The sequence below is a fragment of the Salvia miltiorrhiza genome, chromosome 2, assembly GCF_028751815.1.
Source record: "Salvia miltiorrhiza cultivar Shanhuang (shh) chromosome 2, IMPLAD_Smil_shh, whole genome shotgun sequence".
In the NCBI taxonomy this organism is placed as follows: domain Eukaryota; kingdom Viridiplantae; phylum Streptophyta; class Magnoliopsida; order Lamiales; family Lamiaceae; genus Salvia; species Salvia miltiorrhiza.
In genome coordinates this window covers 58,165,077-58,188,715 of record NC_080388.1, presented here as the reverse complement: position 1 = coordinate 58,188,715, position 23,639 = coordinate 58,165,077, and the positions used below count along the sequence as shown (strand labels likewise).

General features: G+C 34.4%; 3 protein-coding genes across 3 annotated transcripts; 1 reads left to right on the top strand and 2 right to left on the bottom strand.

The window, feature by feature from the left end:
• Positions 1–3,878: 3,878 nt before the first annotated feature.
• LOC131010634 (phosphoenolpyruvate carboxykinase (ATP) 1-like) lies at positions 3,879–8,242 on the top strand. The gene is made up of 13 exons (XM_057938256.1): positions 3,879–3,949; positions 4,039–4,234; positions 4,308–4,471; positions 4,545–4,698; positions 4,782–4,866; positions 5,457–5,557; positions 5,640–5,938; positions 6,013–6,186; positions 6,255–6,320; positions 6,410–6,588; positions 6,665–6,834; positions 6,912–7,080; positions 7,142–8,242. The coding sequence occupies exons 1-13, from the start codon at positions 3,904–3,906 to the stop codon at positions 7,283–7,285; spliced, it is 1,947 nt and encodes a 648-aa protein (XP_057794239.1). The 5' UTR covers positions 3,879–3,903; the 3' UTR covers positions 7,286–8,242.
• LOC131010635 (ubiquitin-fold modifier-conjugating enzyme 1) lies at positions 7,773–10,694 on the bottom strand. The gene is made up of 3 exons (XM_057938257.1): positions 10,230–10,694; positions 10,091–10,152; positions 7,773–8,241 (listed from the first exon to the last, which is right to left on the bottom strand). The coding sequence occupies exons 1-3, from the start codon at positions 10,560–10,562 to the stop codon at positions 8,094–8,096; spliced, it is 543 nt and encodes a 180-aa protein (XP_057794240.1). The 5' UTR covers positions 10,563–10,694; the 3' UTR covers positions 7,773–8,093.
• Positions 10,695–18,090: 7,396 nt separating this feature from the next.
• LOC131010633 (probable beta-1,4-xylosyltransferase IRX9H) lies at positions 18,091–23,428 on the bottom strand. The gene is made up of 4 exons (XM_057938255.1): positions 22,262–23,428; positions 19,861–20,110; positions 19,548–19,764; positions 18,091–18,565 (listed from the first exon to the last, which is right to left on the bottom strand). The coding sequence occupies exons 1-3, from the start codon at positions 23,086–23,088 to the stop codon at positions 19,594–19,596; spliced, it is 1,248 nt and encodes a 415-aa protein (XP_057794238.1). The 5' UTR covers positions 23,089–23,428; the 3' UTR covers positions 18,091–18,565; positions 19,548–19,593.
• Positions 23,429–23,639: the final 211 nt, after the last annotated feature.

The following is a 23,639-nucleotide window of genomic DNA, read 5'->3' as shown; positions in this document are numbered from 1 at the left end:
TTTTTCCAACTTTTTTTACTATGGCTGCACCAAATCCACACTTGACTTGCAAACACCACAGATTCATATTTATTGTAGGGTGCGTAAATTATTGAAGGTTGATTAAATTTTGATTTTGCACATTAATTTAAAATTTTGCTCAATAGTGAATTTCAACTAACGGTGACATAGTTAGCTGGGAGCCGTTGGGTAGAATTTGGGCGGAGGATAGAAGAAATTGGGAGTTGTGAATCTAAATGCCGCAGACTTTTAGAAATTGTCCCATGACGGTAGCATCAATTCTCGGACGGAAATCAAGGGAGGGGGAAGAGAGATGACTGCTTCTTTTTGTTTTTGGGATGAGGATAAGAATTTGAGCGAGCCATGACACGTGGTGGAAAATTAAAGCTGATGTAGCATTCAAAATTGGGTCCAACAACTTGTGCCTGCAAATGTGGAATATAGCATGAAAAAACAAAACAAGAAAATAATGAATGACACTGCTATCACGTATGGCCAATTGGGATTTTGGAAGTTTGAGTTATTTATTTGCACCTTATTAGTTAAATATTTTAATTATTATTATTATTATTATGGTTGTTGTTGTTGTTGTAAACTGTATACTACAAATTTCAATCAAATCTAGCGGAAGAAAATTATAATTACATATTTATATTTTTTTACATTATACCTAATACAACTTTAACAAATTTTGGTTAACTTATCATATTGATGTGGATGATATTAATATTATGATACTCCATCTGTCCTGTTAAAAATGACGGATTATATTATTGCATGTAAAATAAGGAATAAGTGTAAAGTGGTAGGACTTATATTTTTTTTATTAGTTAAATTTTGTCATTTATGGAAATAAGTCATTTATAGTGGGAGAGTCCAAAATGTAATACTCCCTCCGTCCATAAGAGTGTGCACTTTGTACTATTTTGGGACGTCCCATAAAAATGTGTACTTTTTTTTGCACATTTCTCTCACTAATAAAAGTGGGATTCTTCTTCCACTAATAGTACACTCACCTAACATTTATTAAAACTCGTGTCACCAACAATCATGTACACTCTTATCATCTTATCTTATGGGATGGAGGGAGTACAAGCCACTTTTAATTGGACATATAGAGTATTTTATTTTAATATTCTTATGATGTCAATTTAGTACGGAATAGCGTGTTTGATAATTTTTTTAATTTGAATAATCTTATCTTGTGAAATGATATTTGCTCATATTTTGATGAAATTTTTAAAAATATTAAGAACGAATTTGGTAAAATAATTTGAATGAAAATTGAAGTTCATCTTGATATGAATTTGTGAGTCGTTGTAATGCAATTTTGGGTGAGATCCATTTGCCATTTTGGTTTGATTTGAGGTCCACATTCAATTTTCTGCAATTTTGAGCGTCATCCGAGTACACAACTCATATCCTAAGTTTTAGATTATTTTTTTTCATTGTTATTTTGTTTTTAGAGCTTAAATTTTTTTTTTTTGAAAGGATTGCTTCTGAATTCAAGTTATTCATCATGGATTTGTCTCTAAATTTTATTTATTTAATTATTTCTATTATGTTTTCTCTAGTTACTTATGTTTTGTTCTTGTGTCTAATTAATTTTTTTATCTGATTCTAGATAAAAAATTGATTTTTTTTTTATTTATTCTTTCATTCTATAATTTATGATTGATGATGCTTGTTTTTAGTGAAATACTTTATCAATATTTTGTGCGTCTAGTTGTTTAGTTTAAGACCCTGCGATGATAATTGTTCAGTCGATTCAAAAATGCATAATAAAATTTTACCTTAAGTCCCAACGGAAATACGTGAGTTATAGAAAGAAATTATTTTTGTGCTTTCGGGAGTTAGTAGGTTTTCTTGAGACCCAACAAAGATAGATAACTTACTAATTTACTTTCATAAACTTTTCAGGGGAGACACTACAAAAAAAAATTCCACTAGTGACATGAGGTTTGGTAGCTATTATATGTGTCATAAAAATTAGTGACATTTGATAATGTAGTTAATCACTAATAGTTACACTTTCAAACACCATTAATTTTTGTGACACGAATATTAGCTACCAAACCTCATGTCACTAGTAGAAACTTTTTTTGTAGTGAGAGGATGTGATGATTATTCTTGTGGTTAAATTAACTTAATTAATAGGTTAATTGCATTAGTTTTGTTGAGTCATTACATTCCCTGAACAATATTTTATCACTTGATTTTTTCTTTCTTTCTAATGTGGTTATTTGATTTGATTCTGTTTCTTTGCAAGTTATAATTGTTTGCCTAATTACAAAAATTCCCAACTTGAGAAGTTTAGTCTGAATGATGATAAGTGTTAAATTACTTATTGTACTCTCTGCGTCTCAACTTTTTATATTTATATATTTTTATTTTTGGACGTTCCACATTTTTGTATTCATTTTTATTTTTAGTAAAAGTAAATGAGACTCTTACTTCAGTTTAATAATTTTAAGACTCATAAAGGTGAGACCCTTATTCCATTTACAACATACACAATCACTTTATTAAAACACGTGTTATTTTCAATTCACTAAAAGTTATGATAGAGGAAGTATTTTACTAATTCAGTCCATGCAAATACAGTAATTGCCTTATTACAATAGAACCGTTAGTTGTGGTTTATATTAGTATTCTAGTGATCAACTTCTTAACGTTAAAAACAAAACAACAATATGTATAAACGAATTTAGAATCAACCACTCAATGCTCTATATATGAACCAAGAAAAGATGAAGCCCTAAAAAACAACGCACGACAGACCTAAAAAGATGACAATACCTCTAGCTTAAAATCTCTTATAAATATTAGTAGTTTTTTCTTTCAAAAAAAAAATCGCTTATAGATAAAGAGGTGATCTCCTGTACATCCGGGTGTACCATACCCCAGAGTTGTATTCGACCCGGATCTTGATCCAGTTGGACTATTCTGACCCATTTTTTCTTGAAATGACACTAACACTATTTTGTTTTAATTACAAATGACACTATTTTGAAAATAACACTAACAATATTTTGTTTTACAAATGACACTATTTCGAAAATGACACTAACACTATATTGAAATAACACTAACACTACATGTAGATGACACTAACACTATATCGAAATAACACTAACACTTGACATTCGAGTAGGATAGTCCAATTGGGTCGGATCCGGGTTGGGTACGATCCGAGTGTACGCAAGTTTTTGTGATAAATAAATTGTATCTTATTGTTCACGCACGCATTAGTTAATAATATACTCCCTCCGTCCCATATATATAGGCTTGTTTTCCTTTTTTGAATGTCCCATTTATATAGGTTTATTTCCATAAAAAGTAATATTTTTTACTCATTTACTATTATATTCCTATTTAATTCTTTAATGTACTCCCACTTTGATATATCATTAAATAATAAATATGGGCATACTAGGAAATTTACTTATATATTTTCATTTCCAATGATTTTTCTTAATCCTTGTGAAAATCACACTCAGCCTACCCATATGGGACGGAGGGAGTATCACTAATGTTGATTGATTCATTTAATTTGAATCCTTATCTAGTATTGATTCCAATATTAAGTTTTATTTTATAATAACTTATTAAAATATTAATTAATTTTGATGTGAGATTCAATCGGGAACCCTAAATTATAGGATATATAGATAGATGACCTCATCTCAATTCTATAACTAACCAAATAATTAAGCCTCAAATATAGGTAGTAAATAGAATGTTAGTATTCATTTTATTTAATTTTTACATAAAATGGACGCGGTCATCGAAACTTGTTCTCCAGCATTTGCAAAGTTGACGAGTATAATTCGATGAATGGTAACAAACTTTTGATTCATTTGAAGATATTATAAATATGAGTTTATATATACCTCTAAAATCATGCATTTTGCATGCTTTAACTCAAAACCTCTCTCCAAATCGATCAGTTAGTTTCTTCAACCATGGAATTAATTAATTATCTTCAATTATTTACGCTGCAACATATATTGACACGTATATGATTTAAATGAGCAGAAATGGCGACCAACGGCAACAGCTTGCCGAAGAAGAGCGACGAGATCTGCCACGACGACAGCGCGCCGCCGGTGAAGGCCAATACGGTCGACGAATTGCACTCCCTTCAATGGAAGAAGACGTCGCTCCCCACCACCCCCAAGGCCGCCGCCTTTGCCGACGGCGACCGCCACAAACAGCAGCTGCAGTCCATCAGGTAGGCGCATTAATTAATTTATGGTTTAATTTTAGTGTTTTTATTGAATTTATTTGTATGAATGAAAATAAAGCGCGTCGTTGGCGTCGCTGACGCGGGAGACGGGGCCGAAGGTGGTGAGGGGAGATCCGAAGGCGCGGGCGGCGGTGAGCCACCACCACGTGGTCCCCACGGCCTTGAACATTAGCGACAGTGCTCTCAAGTTCACTCACATCCTATATAATCTCTCCCCTGCTGGTAATTTCTACTCCTATGCTAATGTTTTGAGCTAACGACGGCGTTTCAATCATGAGTGTAAAAATTGTATCAGAACTATATGAGCAAGCTATCAAGTTTGAAAAGGGATCATTCATCACATCAAGTGGAGCGTTAGCGACTCTATCGGGAGCCAAGACTGGACGTTCACCAAGGGATAAACGTATTGTCAAAGATGAAACCACAATTCAAGATCTTTGGTGGGGAAAGTAAGTTTTCTTTTCATTTCATTTATTAATAATTTCGAATATATATATCTTTTCTAGCTTTGCCAAAAATAAAATTGTTACAGGGGTTCCCCCAATATTGAAATGGATGAGCACAGTTTCTTGGTTAATAGAGAAAGAGCTGTGGATTACTTATGCTCTTTGGAAAAGGTATATTTTTCAACGGAATTTTATTTTATTTTATTTTGTTTATTATCAAGCCCTTCCTGTTAAAAATGAGTAGTATATATATATAAATTCGATTATTTTTGTTTTAGCTTTGGTTAGGTTACGATTTTTGATGTAAAAAATACCAAATCATATATGCATGATGCACATGATATTATTTGTATTTATATTTTATAATCCTACAGTCTGTAAATTAAAAATTAAGTTCACGGGTAAGTCTCGTTCTCACCTCTCAATTCTCTCGATACGTTGTTATATATCAGACAATCGTCTCATCAATTGTGAATTTTGGTTGATTGGTGGAACGGGATTCGTAATTGTAAGGGGGATTTCGTTTTTTGGTGTCTAAAAGAATAAAAATTAATGCCTTGAAGAAAATGTTATATTTGAAGACTAAAGATCAAATTTGTCTCATAAATCCACCTCTTTAGTTTCCAATTATTTTCGTATTTTTCCAACTGCAACTACTGCAGTTTGATCTATCTCATAATCTGAAATTATAGCATGATAAGTTGATATATATAGATGCATGGTGTTGAAGTAATATACCAAGAAATTGAACATTTGTTTAGGTATTTGTGAACGATCAATTCCTCAATTGGGATCCAAAGAATCGCATCAAAGTTCGAATCGTTTCTGCAAGGGCGTATCACTCTCTCTTCATGCACAACATGTGAGCAAACAAACTCCAAAATGCTGTCCAAATCCACAAATCTGTTACCTTGAATGTTGTTGTTTGATGATCAAACACTCAGGTGCATCCGGCCGAGTCCCGAAGAGTTAGACAAGTTTGGAACACCGGACTTCACCATCTACAACGCGGGGCAGTTCCCATGCAACCGCTACACACATTACATGACTTCATCAACCAGCATAGACATCAATCTTGCAAGGAAGGAGATGGTCATCCTCGGCACTCAGTATGCCGGGGAGATGAAGAAGGGCCTCTTTAGTCTCATGCATTATCTAATGCCTAAGCGCCACATCCTCTCCCTGCATTCAGGCTGCAATATAGGGAGAGATGGAGATGTAGCCCTCTTCTTCGGATTATCAGGTCTCTATATATATACATAGCACCTCATCATCGTGTTTCCATAAACAATCTGTCATTTTTTTTTTCTTGTTTAGGGACTGGGAAGACAACTTTGTCTACGGATCACAACAGGTTCTTGATAGGAGACGACGAGCATTGCTGGAGTGAGGATGGTGTCTCGAACATCGAGGGCGGTTGCTATGCCAAGTGCATAGACTTGTCTAGAGAGAAGGAGCCTGATATATGGAATGCTATCAAGTTTGGCACAGGTGGATTTCTTTCCTACCTTTTTTTTTTCTTTTTTTTTTGTGAGATTAATTTGATGGATGTTGTGCAGTCCTAGAAAATGTTGTGTTTGAGGAGCACACTCGAGAGGTTGACTATTCAGACAAATCTGTTACAGGTAAAGAATAATGGGAAATGGTGAATATAGTATACATATAGATTGTAAAATGATGGTGGTTTTGTTTTGTTTTGTGGTTGGCATTGCAGAAAACACTAGAGCAGCATATCCCATAGAATACATACCTAATGCTATGATACCGTGCGTGGGGCCTCACCCGAAAAACGTGATACTTTTGGCATGTGACGCGTTTGGGGTGCTCCCCCCGGTGAGCAAGCTGAGCATGTCACAGACAATGTATCACTTCATCAGCGGGTATACAGCTCTGGTGAGTACGCGTTTATGTATATATGCATTGTGAAAACATGAGGGTTCGTAGTGTGAATTTGGAGGTGAGAATGCAGGTGGCTGGAACAGAGGACGGTATAAAGGAACCTACAGCGACGTTCTCAGCATGCTTTGGGGCAGCATTCATCATGCTTCATCCCACCAAGTATGCAGCAATGTTGGCCGAGAAGATGAAGAAACACGGGGCGACTGGATGGCTTGTCAACACCGGGTGGTCTGGAGGAAGGTATGAACATTCTTAGCTGTGATAAGTGATTGCCTGCAGCAAAGATGGTGCGGATAACGTTAGAATTGCACGTGCAGCTATGGGTCAGGAAGCCGGATCAAGCTGGCTTACACGAGGAAGATAATTGACAGCATACACTCTGGTGCCCTCTTGAAAGCAAACTACACCAAGACAGACGTGTTCGGGCTTGAAATCCCAACTCGGGTTGATGGAGTGCCTTCGGAAATCCTGGATCCTGTTAACACGGTACGTTGAGAGAGAGAGAGGAGTAAGTTGTGATGAAATTAATGTATTTGTGGTTTTGCAGTGGAGTGATAAGAAGGCATACAAGGAGACCTTGCTCAAGTTGGGAGGTCTATTTAAGAAGAATTTTGAAGGGTTTTTGAATTACAAGATTGGAGCAGACAACAAACTGACTGAAGAGATTTTGGCAGCTGGACCTAATTTTTAACAACATTCTTGTGTTTACTCGCTACAAGATTAGCACTTGCACTATTTGGTAGTAATAGAATGTAGTCATCTTGTAATAAAAATCCATCCATATTATGAAAGTCTTTCTTTCTCTCTCTCTAACCCATGACTGAAATAGCAATTTTCCTCTTTAAAATAGCTCCCAAAATGATGGAGAAATTCGCAAAACTAGAGCACAAGAGTTGTTTAGAATATGTATCTATGTTGTGATTTCTCTGGTCTGCTGGGTCTTGATCTGATTGGCTGATTGCTGAACATCATTTCTCAAAATCAAGCTCAAAAAATATCAACCTACAGACCTCCAAATTACTTGAAAAGTATAAAGTAATTCAGCAGCAAAAGAATGACATTGTTTAGGAATTCATTTCAAGAAATCAAGATGGAAAACTTAGAAATTCACAATAAAGAAGTAGATGGGGAAGCAGTTTTGAGTGTCATTTCTATGAATACGATCACAAAGCAATAAATACCAGAAATAGTTAATATCACTTGTATAGATGCAAGATTCAGAAACATGTTCTGCACATTATTAGATTTTGTGTACAATTTGTTCAAGCGCGACATACCCGATATGATATCTGGAAGTAGCTTCACCAACTAAGAAGAAAACGAACTCAGCATGGAACAAACTATAAGGAGACAAGTCAAAAACATCCATTTCAAGAGGTTTCACATCCCGGACAAAGACCAAACTCTCGAAGATTTGGATATTTTAATTTTGATAAAGTTTAGGCTCAATGTCAGCGTTCCTACCACACTGTAGAATTCGTTAAGATTGAAGTTAGTACTCAAACAGCCTTTACATCGGAAGATTCACTGGATACCGCTGTATCGTCTTTGTGCTTGATCATTCCAGAATCAACGAGAATAGGAATCTCAGCAGCAAGCCATGGTGCAAGGCCCAAGCAAAGGGCATGTGCTATGCCAAACCTAGGACTGGGAAATTAGAACAAAACAAAGTGGAGTCAGAATAGTCACTCGCAGTCGGTGCAGAAAATGAAGTTCTTTCCTTGATAGAAACCATAAAAACATGCAAAAAAATAAACTGATGATGAAATATTGAAGTAAGTCTTCGTTGGGTTTTATAAATATTTCTTGCAGCCTAAAAGAAAATTATGGAATCAAAGTAGGGAGGAAAAATGGTTCCAAAATATCAAATTCCTCTTGTCACAGTGATGAGATGCAAGTTTATAAACCTCTCACAGAAAAAGTAGAGAGCACCAACCTTGTACTTAAAGATTGCGTGTTTATTAACTCTCACACTATCAGAAGTATAATGAAGACCATTATGGTAAATGTAGGCATTTTTTTTCTGGTCGTGTCAGTTCTTGTATCAGTCCACCATTTCTTATGTACAAATGCAAATGAAACAAATACAACTCGTGAGGTTCTATGTAGGTTCTCAAGCCTATTTTGCTGTTTAGATTACCAAGAGAAGTTGACTCCTTATGATTAGCTGAAGATGCTTCCATAACAATGCATGCCTTTTTGCATAGTACATCTACATTTGTATTTTTCTATATCAAAAGTTCTATTCCTATTACCTTAAACAGAACCTCTCTTCATATATTAGTCAGTCAACAATAACTTCCATTACAGGACAGAGCTACAGAGGGGATAAATGCATTAGAACATTAGAAATATAGGTGAGGTCTGGCTACCTACTCAGGAGAACAGGTGAAAAAGGATTTAGAAGTCTTATATTTCAGTTATTATCAGTGAGACGGGTGATTCATTTCACAAAGTTATCAAGGGTACTCGTATCGAGAAACAAAATATTAACACCAAAAGTTACTTGGACTGAAACCAGAAAACAAAAAACAAAGAACTAAGAAGGATCCACGGAATTTCTTCCTAGACAGCAAGTGGCCGCTAATTCAAAAATAATCCTTCCTCACCCTAACTAACGACTTATTGACTTCCACCATATTCAAATACTAACTAGCCCTACCAGCCTAGAGTCAGTCCAATACCAGAATGATAGAATCAGACTGGCCTGATACAACCCATAAACAAATAAAATAGCAAATAATAATAATAATAATAACTCCAACGAATTCTCTTTTATCCTCTATGTAAAGGATTCATATCATTAGATAACAACGAATTAATATTAAGAACTATAAAAAACTGTAGGAACATATAATATTGTGGATACAAATTTGCAAAGGTATCATTGCTAATGAATATGGCTTTCCATATATCAATAGTGTTGGAACTTGGTATATCATTAGACTAGCATACCACCATAGTACCAGAGCTATGAGTCAATATCACAAGCCTCAAATTTCATAACTATTCTATTTCCCTTAAATCATCATAGTGGGACCGCAAACACCCCTATTAGTGACGCCTTTAATCCTTTCTCATTAACCATCTATATGCTTCACTCCTCCCAAAAGTTATCATCAGTGGTAGGAGCCTTATTGTTGGCATCAAGTATCAATGGGAAAAGGTTTAAAACCGAGGAAATGAGATAACAGTAAGCCTCAAAACTGAAAATCCCACAGTTCATCCATAATTAGAAATCTATGATGATAAGAAGTTCCCCATCTGGATAGCAGATTAATAAAAAAATCTACCACATTCGATGCATTCCCAATCAAGCTCTCTACATTTTCCATCAACAAAACATGTTTTGTAAACCAAACAAGAGCTTGCAAACAGTATCACTAGATCATTACCATTCACCAGAAACTCAAACACATAACTCATGCACAAGCTAATCAATTCTACAGTTCAAATTAAAACAATAAATCAGTTCAAACAAATTTTAAAAAATTACCAATTTTTGGCCCACAGCGGCTTGAAATGGACGGTCAGGCATATCTTCCCTCCTCTATACATCTACACAACACACAAACAATAAAAACAAAAAATCAATCGAGTAAATAAAAAGCCTTGAAAAGAAAGAAAAATAGAACCTTTTGGGTCTTGCCATCGAGTTGGGGCAACTCAAGTTCAGGGGCGGTGGCAGGATAAGTAACGGGTATATCAAACTGCAAATCGAACTCGTATTTGAGCAGATTGTGGATGTACCAGCACTTGCCGGTCCAGCGGGTGCCTTCCGGGTTGGCGGCGGAGATCCTGAACCAGTCGTTGTCCTTGGATTTGTTCATCGCGGTGTAGGCGATCAGCGCCTTGTACTCCTCCTTCAGCCGCTGCGTCCAGGCGGCGCCGTCGCGCGGCCCAGCCTTCACCGACAGCAGAGGGATCTGTGTCAGTGTGGATTTCGTCGTCGGATCCCAAGTCTCCATGATCGACCCGGATTCCCGACCCGAATAGATTGAGGTTTTGGTGTTGGTTTTGTCTTCCTATTCCTATACTCTGCGTCACTTTTACGAACCGCCAACTCAAAATCAATTTATTCCATTTTTAGTTTTTATTTTTGCATACTTTCCTTTTTCTTTTTCTTTTTCTTTTTTAATTTACAAGAAATATCTTAATATAATCAATTATGCAATCCGCACGCAAGCGGGACCTCACCACCACCCAAACGGTGCAAAAATACGCAGGCGAGAAACACTCTGCGTATGGAAACCCAAGACTTATGAGAGTCTTTGGGTGCCTCAGCTATGCCACTAGAGCAAGGCTTCATTGGCTTTTTGCATACTTTTCTAGTACTCGTACTTCTTTTGCCTATGGAAAATATACAATAATTGTCTTATTTGACAAATACTAATATATGTTACTTCATCCATCTCATTACAAATGTCCCACTTTTCATAATAGGATGTTTCATTACAGATGTCTCATTCTATTTTTGACAATATATTCTCTATCTATATCTAATATTTAAACAATTTTCACCAATCCATTTTATTTACTTTCTATATATTTCTTAATCTTCGTGTCCAATAGTAATGAGACATTTGTAATGAGAGAGAAGATGTAATAATTAAAGTCAACTTTTGAGATAGTCATATTGAGCAATAAAACTCGATATTTGGCCTCCTATTTAAAAAACACAAATTTTGGCTATATATATATATATATATATATATATATATATATATATATAGGGGTGGGCTAGGGTGAAAACACCCTTTAGTGTATAAAATAAAAATAACTCATAACCGTAGATCTATTGTATTGGACAGTCTAGATTAGAATTTTATTAATTCATCGGTTCAAATTCAATACACTACTGAATCATGCATAGTTTTTGATTGAGGCTACTTTGGGCAAAAAACACAAATCGGCTAGTAACCTTCTTCGAAAATAGTGCCCAATTAATATGAAAATTCAATATGACCATATCAATATTGCAATCACCTTGAAGATTTGCCACTGGACATGATTGCAATCACTTTGGAGATCAAATAATATATTAAAATAATTATTTGATTGCATGAATTAAAATAATTATTTAATCATTGATTCATTAAACCTTTTAAACGAATTAAAAAGTTTAATTGCTTGAATTATTTTTAGTTTAGCAATTTCTGAATCAGATTAAAATATTTTTTGATTCGTGTTGTATCAACACGTGATGCATGCAATTTAATTTTCAATTCGTGATGTATCAAAACGTAATTCGTAACTAATATGGCTACGATATTCACATGGGCAATGAATCACACAATTGATTGCATGAATTATTTTAACAATTTCTGAATCGGATTAAAATAATTTTCGATTCGTGTTGTATCAACACGTAATGCATGCAACTTAATTTTCAATTCGTGCTGTTCAATTCAATTATGCATGCAATTTAATTTTCGAGATGTTCAATTCAATTTTTGAATTGTTCAATTTTCGATCTGCTCTATGTTATTCTTCTATGAAAAGTGAAATCCAAATTTAAAGATATTTTATTAGGTTAGGATTTAATGTTGCTGCTTTCTCTAAAAAAAAAGGTCGCTGATGATTTGCTTTGATATGGTAATAATTTATTAGTATTAAATAAGATTATAGTAACTGAATCAGAGGAATTAAAATGACGAAAAAAACCTCTAAGTATTTTGGCGTTTATTTGTAGGCTAATATTTAGGATGAAATCAGGCCATATGATCTAGATAAATCAATGGGTGAGATCCGTTTCCATTTTATACAAAAAATTCTGTTTTTATTTTAGCCCACCTCTATATATATATATATATATATATATATATATATATATATATATATATATTATGTTCTATGACTATTTTGCTCTCAATTAGGGCGAACACTAAATTATTATGAGATTGATCATTAAAATAATAATAATGTATTACTGCAATTAATACGGTACAATTGTAGCATATATAACAAATTGAGTATCGTATCCACATAGATTGATATGACAAAACACAATAAGTAATTTAACACAAGCATTCACTAAATATTCAGACAAAGAAACAATGAAATGACGATAAACTAAAACTAGGCAAAAATAAAATAAAATCAAATCAAAACAAAGTAAAACATAAATAATAAAGATAAAAGTCTGATACTAGGGATTGCAATTACGTTAATTAAATTCACATAATTAACTTATTAATCCAAATAACTAGCTTAATCCAGTACTGATGATATATCACATAAATAATTACTTACTCTCGCTGGAACAATTTATGATAGTTGATTAATAAATTATCTATCTTTGCTATAACTCAAGAAAATCTACTAACTCCAAAAGCACATTAAAATAGCTCCTTATGATCAGGGGCGGAGCCAGACTTTGAGTTTAGGGGGGTCCAATTTTTTTTAATAAAATTAATAATTAAATAAATTAATTAATTAATTAAAAATAAATAAAAATCTTAAAACAATTATAATGTCATTAATTGTTGAAGATGAACCATCCCCAACTTGTAGCAACTAATTACGTCTTGTGCATACGAAATATCTATTTCAGTCAATACAAAAAAAAAAAGTAAAATTCAGCAGGCTTAAGCAAAACTAAATTGAATCAATATCAGCAGAACTAAAAAAAAATTGAAACAATATCAGCAAAATATTCCCTCAAAAAAAAATTGAAACAATATCTATATACTTGGCAAAATATCAGCAGACTTAACTATGATTCAAAATGAACTAAATAAATTTTGACAAACTTAAAGCAAAACTTTTATACAAGGCATTCTACCCACTACACGCAGCACATCTACATAGCCGACTTCAAAATCAAAGCAAAATTCTAAAAGTCAATCAAATATCCAATTTCTTTATACACAAGTCATCGCTGACTTTGCCAAATTAAAGCTATCAAATACCAAACTTTGAAGTACCCATTGGAATGGCGATTCAGAGTCCAGAGAGGAAAGAGCAGCGGCGCAATTGGAATGGAGAAAAAAAAAAATCTGAAGTTAGGTTGAGAGATGCGAAAATGAGCCCTAAAATTAGTTTTTTTTTTTAAATTTTTATTAATATATGAATTTACCAAAATACCCCTACGAAAATTACCAAATTCCAGGGGGGGTCCAGTGACCCCACTGCCCCCCTGGCTCCGCCCCTGCTTATGATTCACCTATTTTTATAAGGTCTCAATGTTAAATTATATCGATCACACATTCTTAAATCAGTTAAAACAATTATTTTCGCTATGCCTCAAACTGAATAACTAAACATGTAAATTATTGGTCAAATAATCCACAAGAAATAAGCACAAGGAATTGTAAATTAGGAATTGGAAGACAAAATGATAGTCCCTCCATCCCCCATAAATATGAATAGTTGATCACGACACGAGTTTTAATAAAATATTGTTTAGACTTTAGAGTATTGATAGTGAAGAAAGAGTCTCACATTGAGGTTTTGTTAAGTAGATTATGGGTAAATTATTAAGTAAAAAGGTAAAATTGTGAAAATTATGTGTGGCATAGTGTCAAACAATAGAGTGTGCATAAATTTGGGGGACGTACCAAAATAACAATGTATGCATAAATATGAGGGATAAATAAAGTATTAATAAATTAATCGCATACATGCAATTAACTACATGCAAACCCTATAATTAAAAAAGAAAACTAACTAAATATAATTAAATAAACAAAAGACAAGATTAAAATGGTTACGTGTATCGTGAGTGGAATAAGGGTTATACCTTTATGAAAGAGTTAAAGTGACTAAAGTGCAATAAGGACCCACATTTTATGAGGGTGTGTAAAGTACTTTTACTAGGAATAGAAATGAATACTAAATTGTAAGAGTAAAACATACTAAAATGCAAAGATGAATATTAAAATATGAGACGGAGAGAGTATTAGTTTTTATTTTATAATAAATATTTTTTAAATAGTGAAATTAATAATAAGATACATATGATGGAATATATAAATGAAATGAAATAAAATACTATAACAAAAGTGACGTTATTTTACACGAGAATGAATTAATCTATATAATACTTCATCTGTCCAAACTAGCTTGATCAATATTTTATCTGGGATCGTCTCAACTAAGTTGATCAATTTTTTTATATGGAATAAATATAAATAAAAAATATATAATTATCAAACACATTTAAAACACTAATTTCTTAAATTCCTTGTTGAAAATGAATCGATCAATTTAGCTGAAATGGAGGGAGTATATGAAAAGATAGTTTTTTCCCTTCATTTTTCTCTCTCTTCTCCTACCAAAATTTTCACTATCTTTTCTCTCTTAATTTTTTAAAGTTATTCTTTAAACATCATCAAATTTGATTCATGAAAAAATATTTAATATGTATCTTAAATTTAAGTTCATGATAAGATCTTTACTAAGGTATAAAAATTATCAAAAATGAAATTTAAATGAATAAGTTACGACAATTTTAAATTTTAAAATATTTATTTATTTATTAAAATATATATATATTTATTTAATTAAATATAGTTAATTTCAATGTTCGTCGTGCATAGCAAGACAACATACTAATATAATTTAATAAACCACAATCAATATGTTTCCAAGAATTAGTTAATCATTAACGTAAAGTGATAGCTCATCCAAACAATTATTGAAATTTATGTAAGATAATTCATTCAATTACAGTTATTGTTTAATCTATGTTGTTAGTACTTCACTAGCTACATGCATTTGGTACACCCGAACTTATTAGTAGCAGATGTTTTTTATGACTCGGTGTTTTTTGAATCACATGCCAGATTTAGTTGGTTTCCAATTCATTTCGCCATCCAAACTAGTGAATTATTAAGATTATTTATTTAAAAAAATATTTGCATTTAGACGTACCTTTTGGTACTTTCAGAGTCAGATACATGATGTTCACGGTTCGGTTCCCGGTTCGAACCGAACCGGAACCGGCGGTTCCACGGTTCCGAACACGGGAACCGAAACCGAACCGAGTTACACCTTTGACGGTTCCGGTTCCGGTTCCGAACCGTGAACCGGCGGTTCCGGTTCGGTTCTGAACCGCCGGTTCCGGTTCCGAACCGCCGTTATTTTTTTAAAAAAAAATTGTATTCAAATTAAATATGCTTTAATTAAATAAAATAAAGGTTGTAATTCTTACAAATATAAAATAATTAACTTATATATATTCTTACAAAGAATATATTCTTAACTTATTTAATTAACTTATATTGTTATGTAATTAAGTTATATATTCTTACAAAGAATATATTCTTAGTAATATATATTCTTACAAATATTCTATCTAATATATTTAACTTAAAAATTGCAATTGCAAATTTGCAATTTATTCTAACTAAGAATATATTCTTACAAATATTCTATCAAATATATTTAACTAGGAGTACAAATATATTCTTACAAATATTCTATCAAATATATTCTTACAAATTTGCAATTGCAATTTTTAAGTTAAATATATTTGATAGAATATTTGTAAGAATATATATTTCTAAGAATATATTCTTACAAATATTGCATAATTACTTTATTTGAATCAACTACTTATAAATTACAATTCTTACAAATATAATTTAAGTTACACATAACAACTCTTATTAGTATAATTTACAAATTACAACTTTTGGATGCTAAAATAAAATTACAACTCTTAATTTACAACTTGTAATTTGGGAGAAAAAAGAAATAAAGGAAATAGGACTTGAGCTTAATTATAACATTTAAGTTATAATTAAGTTGCCTACGTATCCCGAAGGAATCAAAGTCCACGTAGTTCTCTTACCTTCGTCTTACCTTTGGTGACACCGCATAATCATGAAGTCTTCTACATGTCGAAGTCGAAGTCATCGTCAAAGTCTTCGCCTTCGGTGCATTGAGATGACTCGCTCGCATCGGTGGTGTCGCCTTCGGTCGTGGATATGGGGTACTCTACGAACAAATCATCCCATTTATTTTCTTGCTCTCTTGCTTCGGCTAATGTATGATCTTTGAGCAATAGTTGGGCTTCAAGATTATGCGGTGCCATTTGGGATCTTCGTTCATCGAGCATGTATCCCGTTTCGCTAAATGCTTGCTCGACCGCTACAATGGTAGCAGTGTAGTCAACGGGAGCTTTTCCCTTGCCACCACTACGACTAGAGCCGGAAGCAGCCATTTTTGTAGTGAGATGAAAGAAGGAAGAAGAGTAGTAGAGAGAGTAGTGCAGAGAGAGAGTATTTGTGGAGAGAAAGAGAGTAATATAGAGAAAGTAATATAGAGAGAAAGAGAGTGCAGAGACTAATTTAGAGAGTAACAAAGTAATATAGAGAGAGTTTTTGTAGAGAGAATTGCAGAGAAATAATGAGGATATGATAGTTGGTGTGAGGAAAAATGAAGAGAATTAGGGGTGTATTTATAGGAAGATGTTGAGGTGAATTTGAGGTGAATTTGAGGTGAATTTGAGGTGAATTTGGTGTTTGAATTTGAAATTTGAAAAATGGGAACATACGCTCCGATGGCAGTCAGACAAAGCTCTGCAAAGCATGCCAATCAATTCACTATGCTGCCAGCCCATCTCACACTTTAATTTTCAGCCAAAAGCGCACGCAAATCGAGGTCTCCCGGTTCTGGCGGTTCCGGGCCGGTTCCACGGTTCCGGTTCCGATTTGGAACCGGGAACCGGCGGTTCCAGAAAATGGAACCGTAACCGAACCGGTTTGAGCCGGTTTCGGTTCCGGTTCGGAACCGTCTCTAACGGTTCCGGTTCCGGAACCGCCGGTTTCGGTCCGGTTCCCGGTTCCGGTTTTTTTGGCCACCTCTAAGCCCAACACCTTCTAAATCCTTCTGATGGAGGAACAAGAAACATAATAATTAGTGTGCGTGTGTTGGCCAAGCGATAAAGGATTAATGCGTAAGGCTAAAGGTCTTGAGTTCGAGTCCCTTGTGGCGCGATCATTTAATTTCTTTATTTAATATTGTAAATTTATCAAAAAAAAAGAAAAAAAACATAGTAATTAATTAATTATAAGCTCAAGACATCTCTATCTAATACTCCTTCCGTCCCGATCCAATAGTCCCATTTCTTTTGAACACGGAGATTAAGAAACTTGCTTTTTGAATGTAAAAGTGTGTAAATATTTGTGAGACCACATTATTTGTAGTGTAAAATCATTACCAAAAATAGAAATAGGACTATTAGAGCGAGACGTCCCGAAAAAGAAAATAGGACTATTGGAGTGGGACGGAGGGAGTACTATATTGTACCAGTATTGAGCAAAAAAATCAAACTGCTGAAAAAGCCTACTTAACCGTTAAAGTTGCTCATCATGTAATGCAAATTATGAAACTTGTACAAATGAAAGAGAGAAAAGAAATTGCCTGTACTGTCAAAGCTCTTTCAATTCGCGCCATCCTATAATATAGAAAACCAAAAATAAAAAAATAACATTAATAATAAAATGCTTATTCAAGTTTGGAAAAGGGGCTGCCTGGAATAAGAAGTCATTTCATGGTAAAGTAAATAATTTTCGTCAAGTATGACTTTGAAGGTAAACTCGTCTTTTCCTTTAAATAGACCAAAAATAAAATGGCTGTTCCTCTATGACTTGTGATCACTAGTATTAAAACACATAAAAGGGGCTACAATATGGACAAAGAAAATTTATCACCTCATGTGAGGCTATTCCTATATTACTGCAACCACCAACTCAAATTTCACACAACCCACAACAGTGTAGGGACGCAGCACCCTCCTCGACACGCCTCTTCATACGTATAGAAACTATACCACAAAAATGAGTGTTGTTGCAGCAAAGAATTCTCAAAGAAATGAAAAAATCATAAATGAAAGTAGGGGCAGGCTGTTCCCTCTACACGTCTCCGTTGGAGGGAAATGCAAGTCTCCTGCTTAAAAACGGGGACATGCTGGATTGATTTGGCTTCAACACAACAATCACCTCCAACAGATAATGCTCTGCAACTGTATAAAGTAATAAAACTACTGTTAGCAGGCAGCCAACTCTATGATTGATTCCATTAGGCCACATAAAATCATCATGCTCGCAAGTGGTTCCAATGGATCTCCTTGTCTACTCTACATTATCTTTCTTAATTACTCCAAGATTTCCATCAAAGCCAGGGTTCAGACCAACTTTAGACCTCCATAGCTCAACAATCATGTTACTAGAAAGAGAAAAATGATAAAAGAAGGTACCTGTGAGAGTATCATATGCACGGAAGTAAAAACATTATATCTACTCAACCATACTACTTCAAATTTTCTTCAGTTCCGGATGAACACGCAGCATATATATATATATATATATATATATATATATTGGCTTTGCCTATTTTATCCCTTTCACATACTTATTTCTAGAAGAACATCGACATACCTCAATTTTAGTAAAACATACACACTTGATAACCAAAACGTTAGACCCAAAAGGCTACTGTCCCTTTTATATACTTAAGTTAAGGGCATAGTGTAGTATTATAAATTATATTCATGAAGATTTTGATAATTTGTTAGCATTTACAGACTTTTTTTATAATAATCCTAGTTAGTGATACACTATTAGAATTTGTCATTACAAATAAATATAAGCGCATATATTTTAAAATCTATGTGTGATGCATGTGCTAGTATCCATTTAAGATCTGTGAGGTTGGTTCATCTTAGTATTAGTTTTCCCCGAGCCAAAACCACCCACTTATCCCAGGGAATTTCCTAGGTTCTCGAACGTGGAAGACAGCATTTGCATAATAATCAATTTGAATAGCACAGGGCATAGTAGCATCAGTTAGCAGCTTAGGCATATGCATTGCAAAACTTTTTGGCTGAGAACAAGTATATATACCATCAAAAGTGGAATAAACAGATAAAATAATTCTTAGATTTATAGATAGTACATCTCATGGTCATGGATCAAAACAAAATAAGTTCAGGACATGAAGCATACCTCATAGATCAACATGACACGTGTAATACCATTAGATCAAATCATATCACTTGGAAGGAATAACTACAGCAAGATTCTTCGGTAGCATCCAGCCCTTAGGATAAGCAAGTCCGCGTGCTTCTAGATGGAGGTGCCAATTCATTATCCTGCTACAACCTAGAGGAATACCTTCGATCTGACTCTCATCTTCCACAATCTGTTCTATGAAAGTTGTCTCCTGAAAAGATGGAATAATTTCCAATTAGAGTTTGAATTATGTTTGAGCTGGATGTGATTATAAAATGACAGCAGATATCAATGAAATGGTACACACTTGGAAACCCTCCTTTACTGTGTCTAATTGCCTGATAGGATCTGAAGTTGGTCTATGCCATCTTTTGGGATCCCACAGTATGGTGCTATTAAAGGCAAAGCCCGACATATCCACATGGAATCTGCGAAGTCTTTTGCTCTTCTCATTTGTGTGCCATCCTATTACTCGACTTCCATTGCATACAGGGCCTTCCAATATCACTTTATTTTTGCTTTGAGCCAGCATGCCAACAGGCCAAGTGCCAAAACGACTGAACAGCACCAGGACATAAAAGGAATTATGAGAAATGAAGAGAAAGCCTTCTCATGCAGTCATGCTATAGCAGAGAGATGGAGTGAGGCGTTGTGAGATTCAAAACTTGGTCATGGTCAGACAAAAAAGATCTACTATGAAGTCTTAAACTCTCATGTTTTCCTTGGATCACAAAGTTGTATACTTCGCCATAATCAAAGTGAAGGAAGATTGATACAGCCCTGTTCTTATAGATATAGTCCATTCATTAAAAAGAATCAGAAATCAACACACCCATCCACACACAAAGCAAAATAAATAATAGCCAAATTGTTTCCAGTCCCAAAGGGAAATTTTTAATTTCTTAATTATGTAAAACTCCAATTATGGATTTCTAATTTTCTATAACTCAATGTCTTTTCATTTTCAATCAGTCCAGAACATCACATCTCTTCATGCAGATGCCAAACTCATCATGAGATGTACAAAACAATCCCATCACTTGATGGCTAACTATCATAAAACAGATACTTATTGTTTTTTGTTTTAGTGCATGTTAATTCAATAACTTTTCTATTTTCACATGAAGAGTCTATTAAAAACATCTTCAGCCTTAATGATACAGAAAAGATGAATATGAAACTGGAAACAACGCCAAAGGGACTAAACTAATTCAGCTAGGACAACAAAGTATGGAAGTTAGTTAATACGTCACATAATTTGAAAGGGCTTGTTTTGACTTTTGAGCCTAACTATCCCTATCACAATTGCTTCAAATGCTTATCTGCTTCCAAATGGAAGGGGACAAGACTGTCTAAGCCATGATATGCCATAAAGTGGCAATATTCCCGAGTTAACCCATCCTTCCATTACTTGATAAGAAAACATGCATAACCATTTTCAGGCAAATGTATTAGACTGTCAATAATTATATCAATAACTAATGTAATAAGAGGTAATAGAAGAGAAGTTAATCACCTCTGGATGAGCATATTCATCTGTCAAACAAGTATGTATAAAATAAAATAAAATAATTTTGTACCAAAATATAGGTTTTGTCACTCACAATTTTTATTTCTTGTCACTCACAAATAGAGGAGCTTTTGTAGTAGTAACTATCTACTCCAGTGCATTTTATCCCGGTTCCTAAACTTAGTCTCATTACTTATGCAACACGTGTTAGTTCTGTGGAAAGAGCCTACTTGCACTTGACACTAGTTTTTTTTTTTTAACATGTTATGATTATTGCAGACTTCATACACAAGGAGAGAAAAATTGGCTTCCTTCTTGCTCATTAAGCCAATAACTGCAGAGCCAGGGAAAGAGATGACTAGAAAGAATTCTAGCTAGTACCAGGTTCAAAATACAATATAGAACATTGGTTCCAACATCTTGTAATACACCATCAGATACATAGAGGAGAGAGATACAAGTAACTATTTTCCCCATTCCCAAAATTTCTGCATAAAAATGAATAAAACTTAAAAGTGACTGCTTTATCCCACATTCCAAAGTTTTCTGAGACCCATAAGCTATCACAAAGAAAATGAAATTTGGTTAAAAACCCAAGAAACCTAACTGTTCTAAAGCACATGTACAGTTCTCTAGGGAGAAGTCGCTGATTATATTTTAAAACATTTGAACTAAAGTCCACCACAAATCAGAGGAATAGAACCACATTCATTTAGTTAAAACTTTGCCCAAACACACGGAACAGCTTAAAAAGAACTTAAATCAACAAAATATTTTCTTACATTTCAAAACTAGATCCAACACATTCAAACTCGCATTAACAGAGAGTCAATGATCACAACAAACGGAATACAGTCTCTTATGCTTTTATATACAATGCCTAGAAGACACAGAATACTAACAGACATGAGAATGCAAAACAAAGGTCCGAGAAATGAGTAATTTACACAGCAAAGAAGAGTAACTACATTATGTAAAAGCCTAATCATCCTAAAGCATCCACACAATTGTCTTGTAGCACAAAATGTTCTCCGATGGCTAATAACTAAAATTCAACCTCTTAGATTCTTCTTGTCCGTATTTTATACAGTATGTGAGAGTGAGTGGATATTCACCTATAGTTAAAAAGAAGAGATATTTTCAGGTAATACCGTATAGTTGTTAAAAGCAGGTAAAAGTGCAGCTTCTAATATCCAACCTGATTTCTCTCATGTTCTCAAATAGCTCAAGCGAGTAGATATTATCATCATCAGCAAAATACACCATCCCATCGAGCTTATGCCTCTCAATATGTTCAAGTGCAGTATTCCGCTGGTGCACTCCCCTATCCTTAACATCTGTATTATTTTTCACACAAACCAAATGTCTATACATAATTCCCATATTTCTCAAAATCTCGGCAGTCTCCATGGATGCCTCGTTCATCTCCACCACGATCCACAACACTGGCGGTTTGACCAATCTCAAGACCTGTCCTAACCTATTCAAATAGTATGCCTGCGTAGCCCTATTATAAGTTGGACTCACCACGATCAATTGTTTGCCAGGCACAAAATCCAAAACCTTCTTCATATCAGTTTTATCGGTCCTCTCAAGGACTCCTAATTCAACAGCAGCGACGACCAAATCATCCTCCTTCGGCTTCTCAACGGAAGCTAAATCGGCCGCAGTCCTCTTGTCGCTCACCACCTCCGGCTTCATTTCGAACGAGAAATCGCTGTTCCTCAAATCACCTTGCCTCAATTCATTAAAATCGTTATTGAAGGGCGCCATGCCGAGCAAAAACCCTAAGAAGAAGCACATGAAGCAGCGGAAAAGCGATTTTTTCCAGGAAAGCTGAAAATTCTTCCGAGGCTGGTGCTTTCGGAAGAAGACTCCCGCAACAAATCTACGAACAGGAGAGAAAGTCGTTCTGCCTTGGGAAAACAGCTTCTGCGACGGCGATTGCGGCGAGAATGGACTGTTGAGTCCGTTCTGGTACGATCGATCGTTGTACGGCGAAAGTGTTCTCCGAATCGAAGCCATTTATCCCGTCCAAATCGCATCCAAAACAACGTCGGAATAAGACTTGCGATGCGATGAGAAACTTATGGCAGATCAAATCCAGCTTAATAACACTTCCCTAGCCTGAATTAGAAACCCTAAGACGCAATCGAGCTGAAATGGAAAGAAAAATAGAGGGAATTTAACAGCTTTAATTGAAGTTAGAGAGAGAAACTTGATTTCAGGGGGAAATATTTTGCGTGTGGGCAAGAGAGAAAGGGAGGGATGAATGCTGCTTCAATTGCCTGTTTCAAAAACATGCACCGCTTAGCTAAAGTGCGCTGTCATGTCCGCAGAAATTACATTTTTTTTATGGTTTGTTACCAATTAAAAAGTGATAATTGCATTTAATAATATCACTTTTTATTTATTTATTACACGACTAATAAATTTTGAAACTATAAATATTTTTTACAATTTGTGTGATTAATCGTAGTCATGTATTTGTGGAAAAGTTACAATACAACGATATTACTATTCAAATAGTCGATCAATTAGTTTACATGTGCTTTTTTGACAAATCACGTTAACTT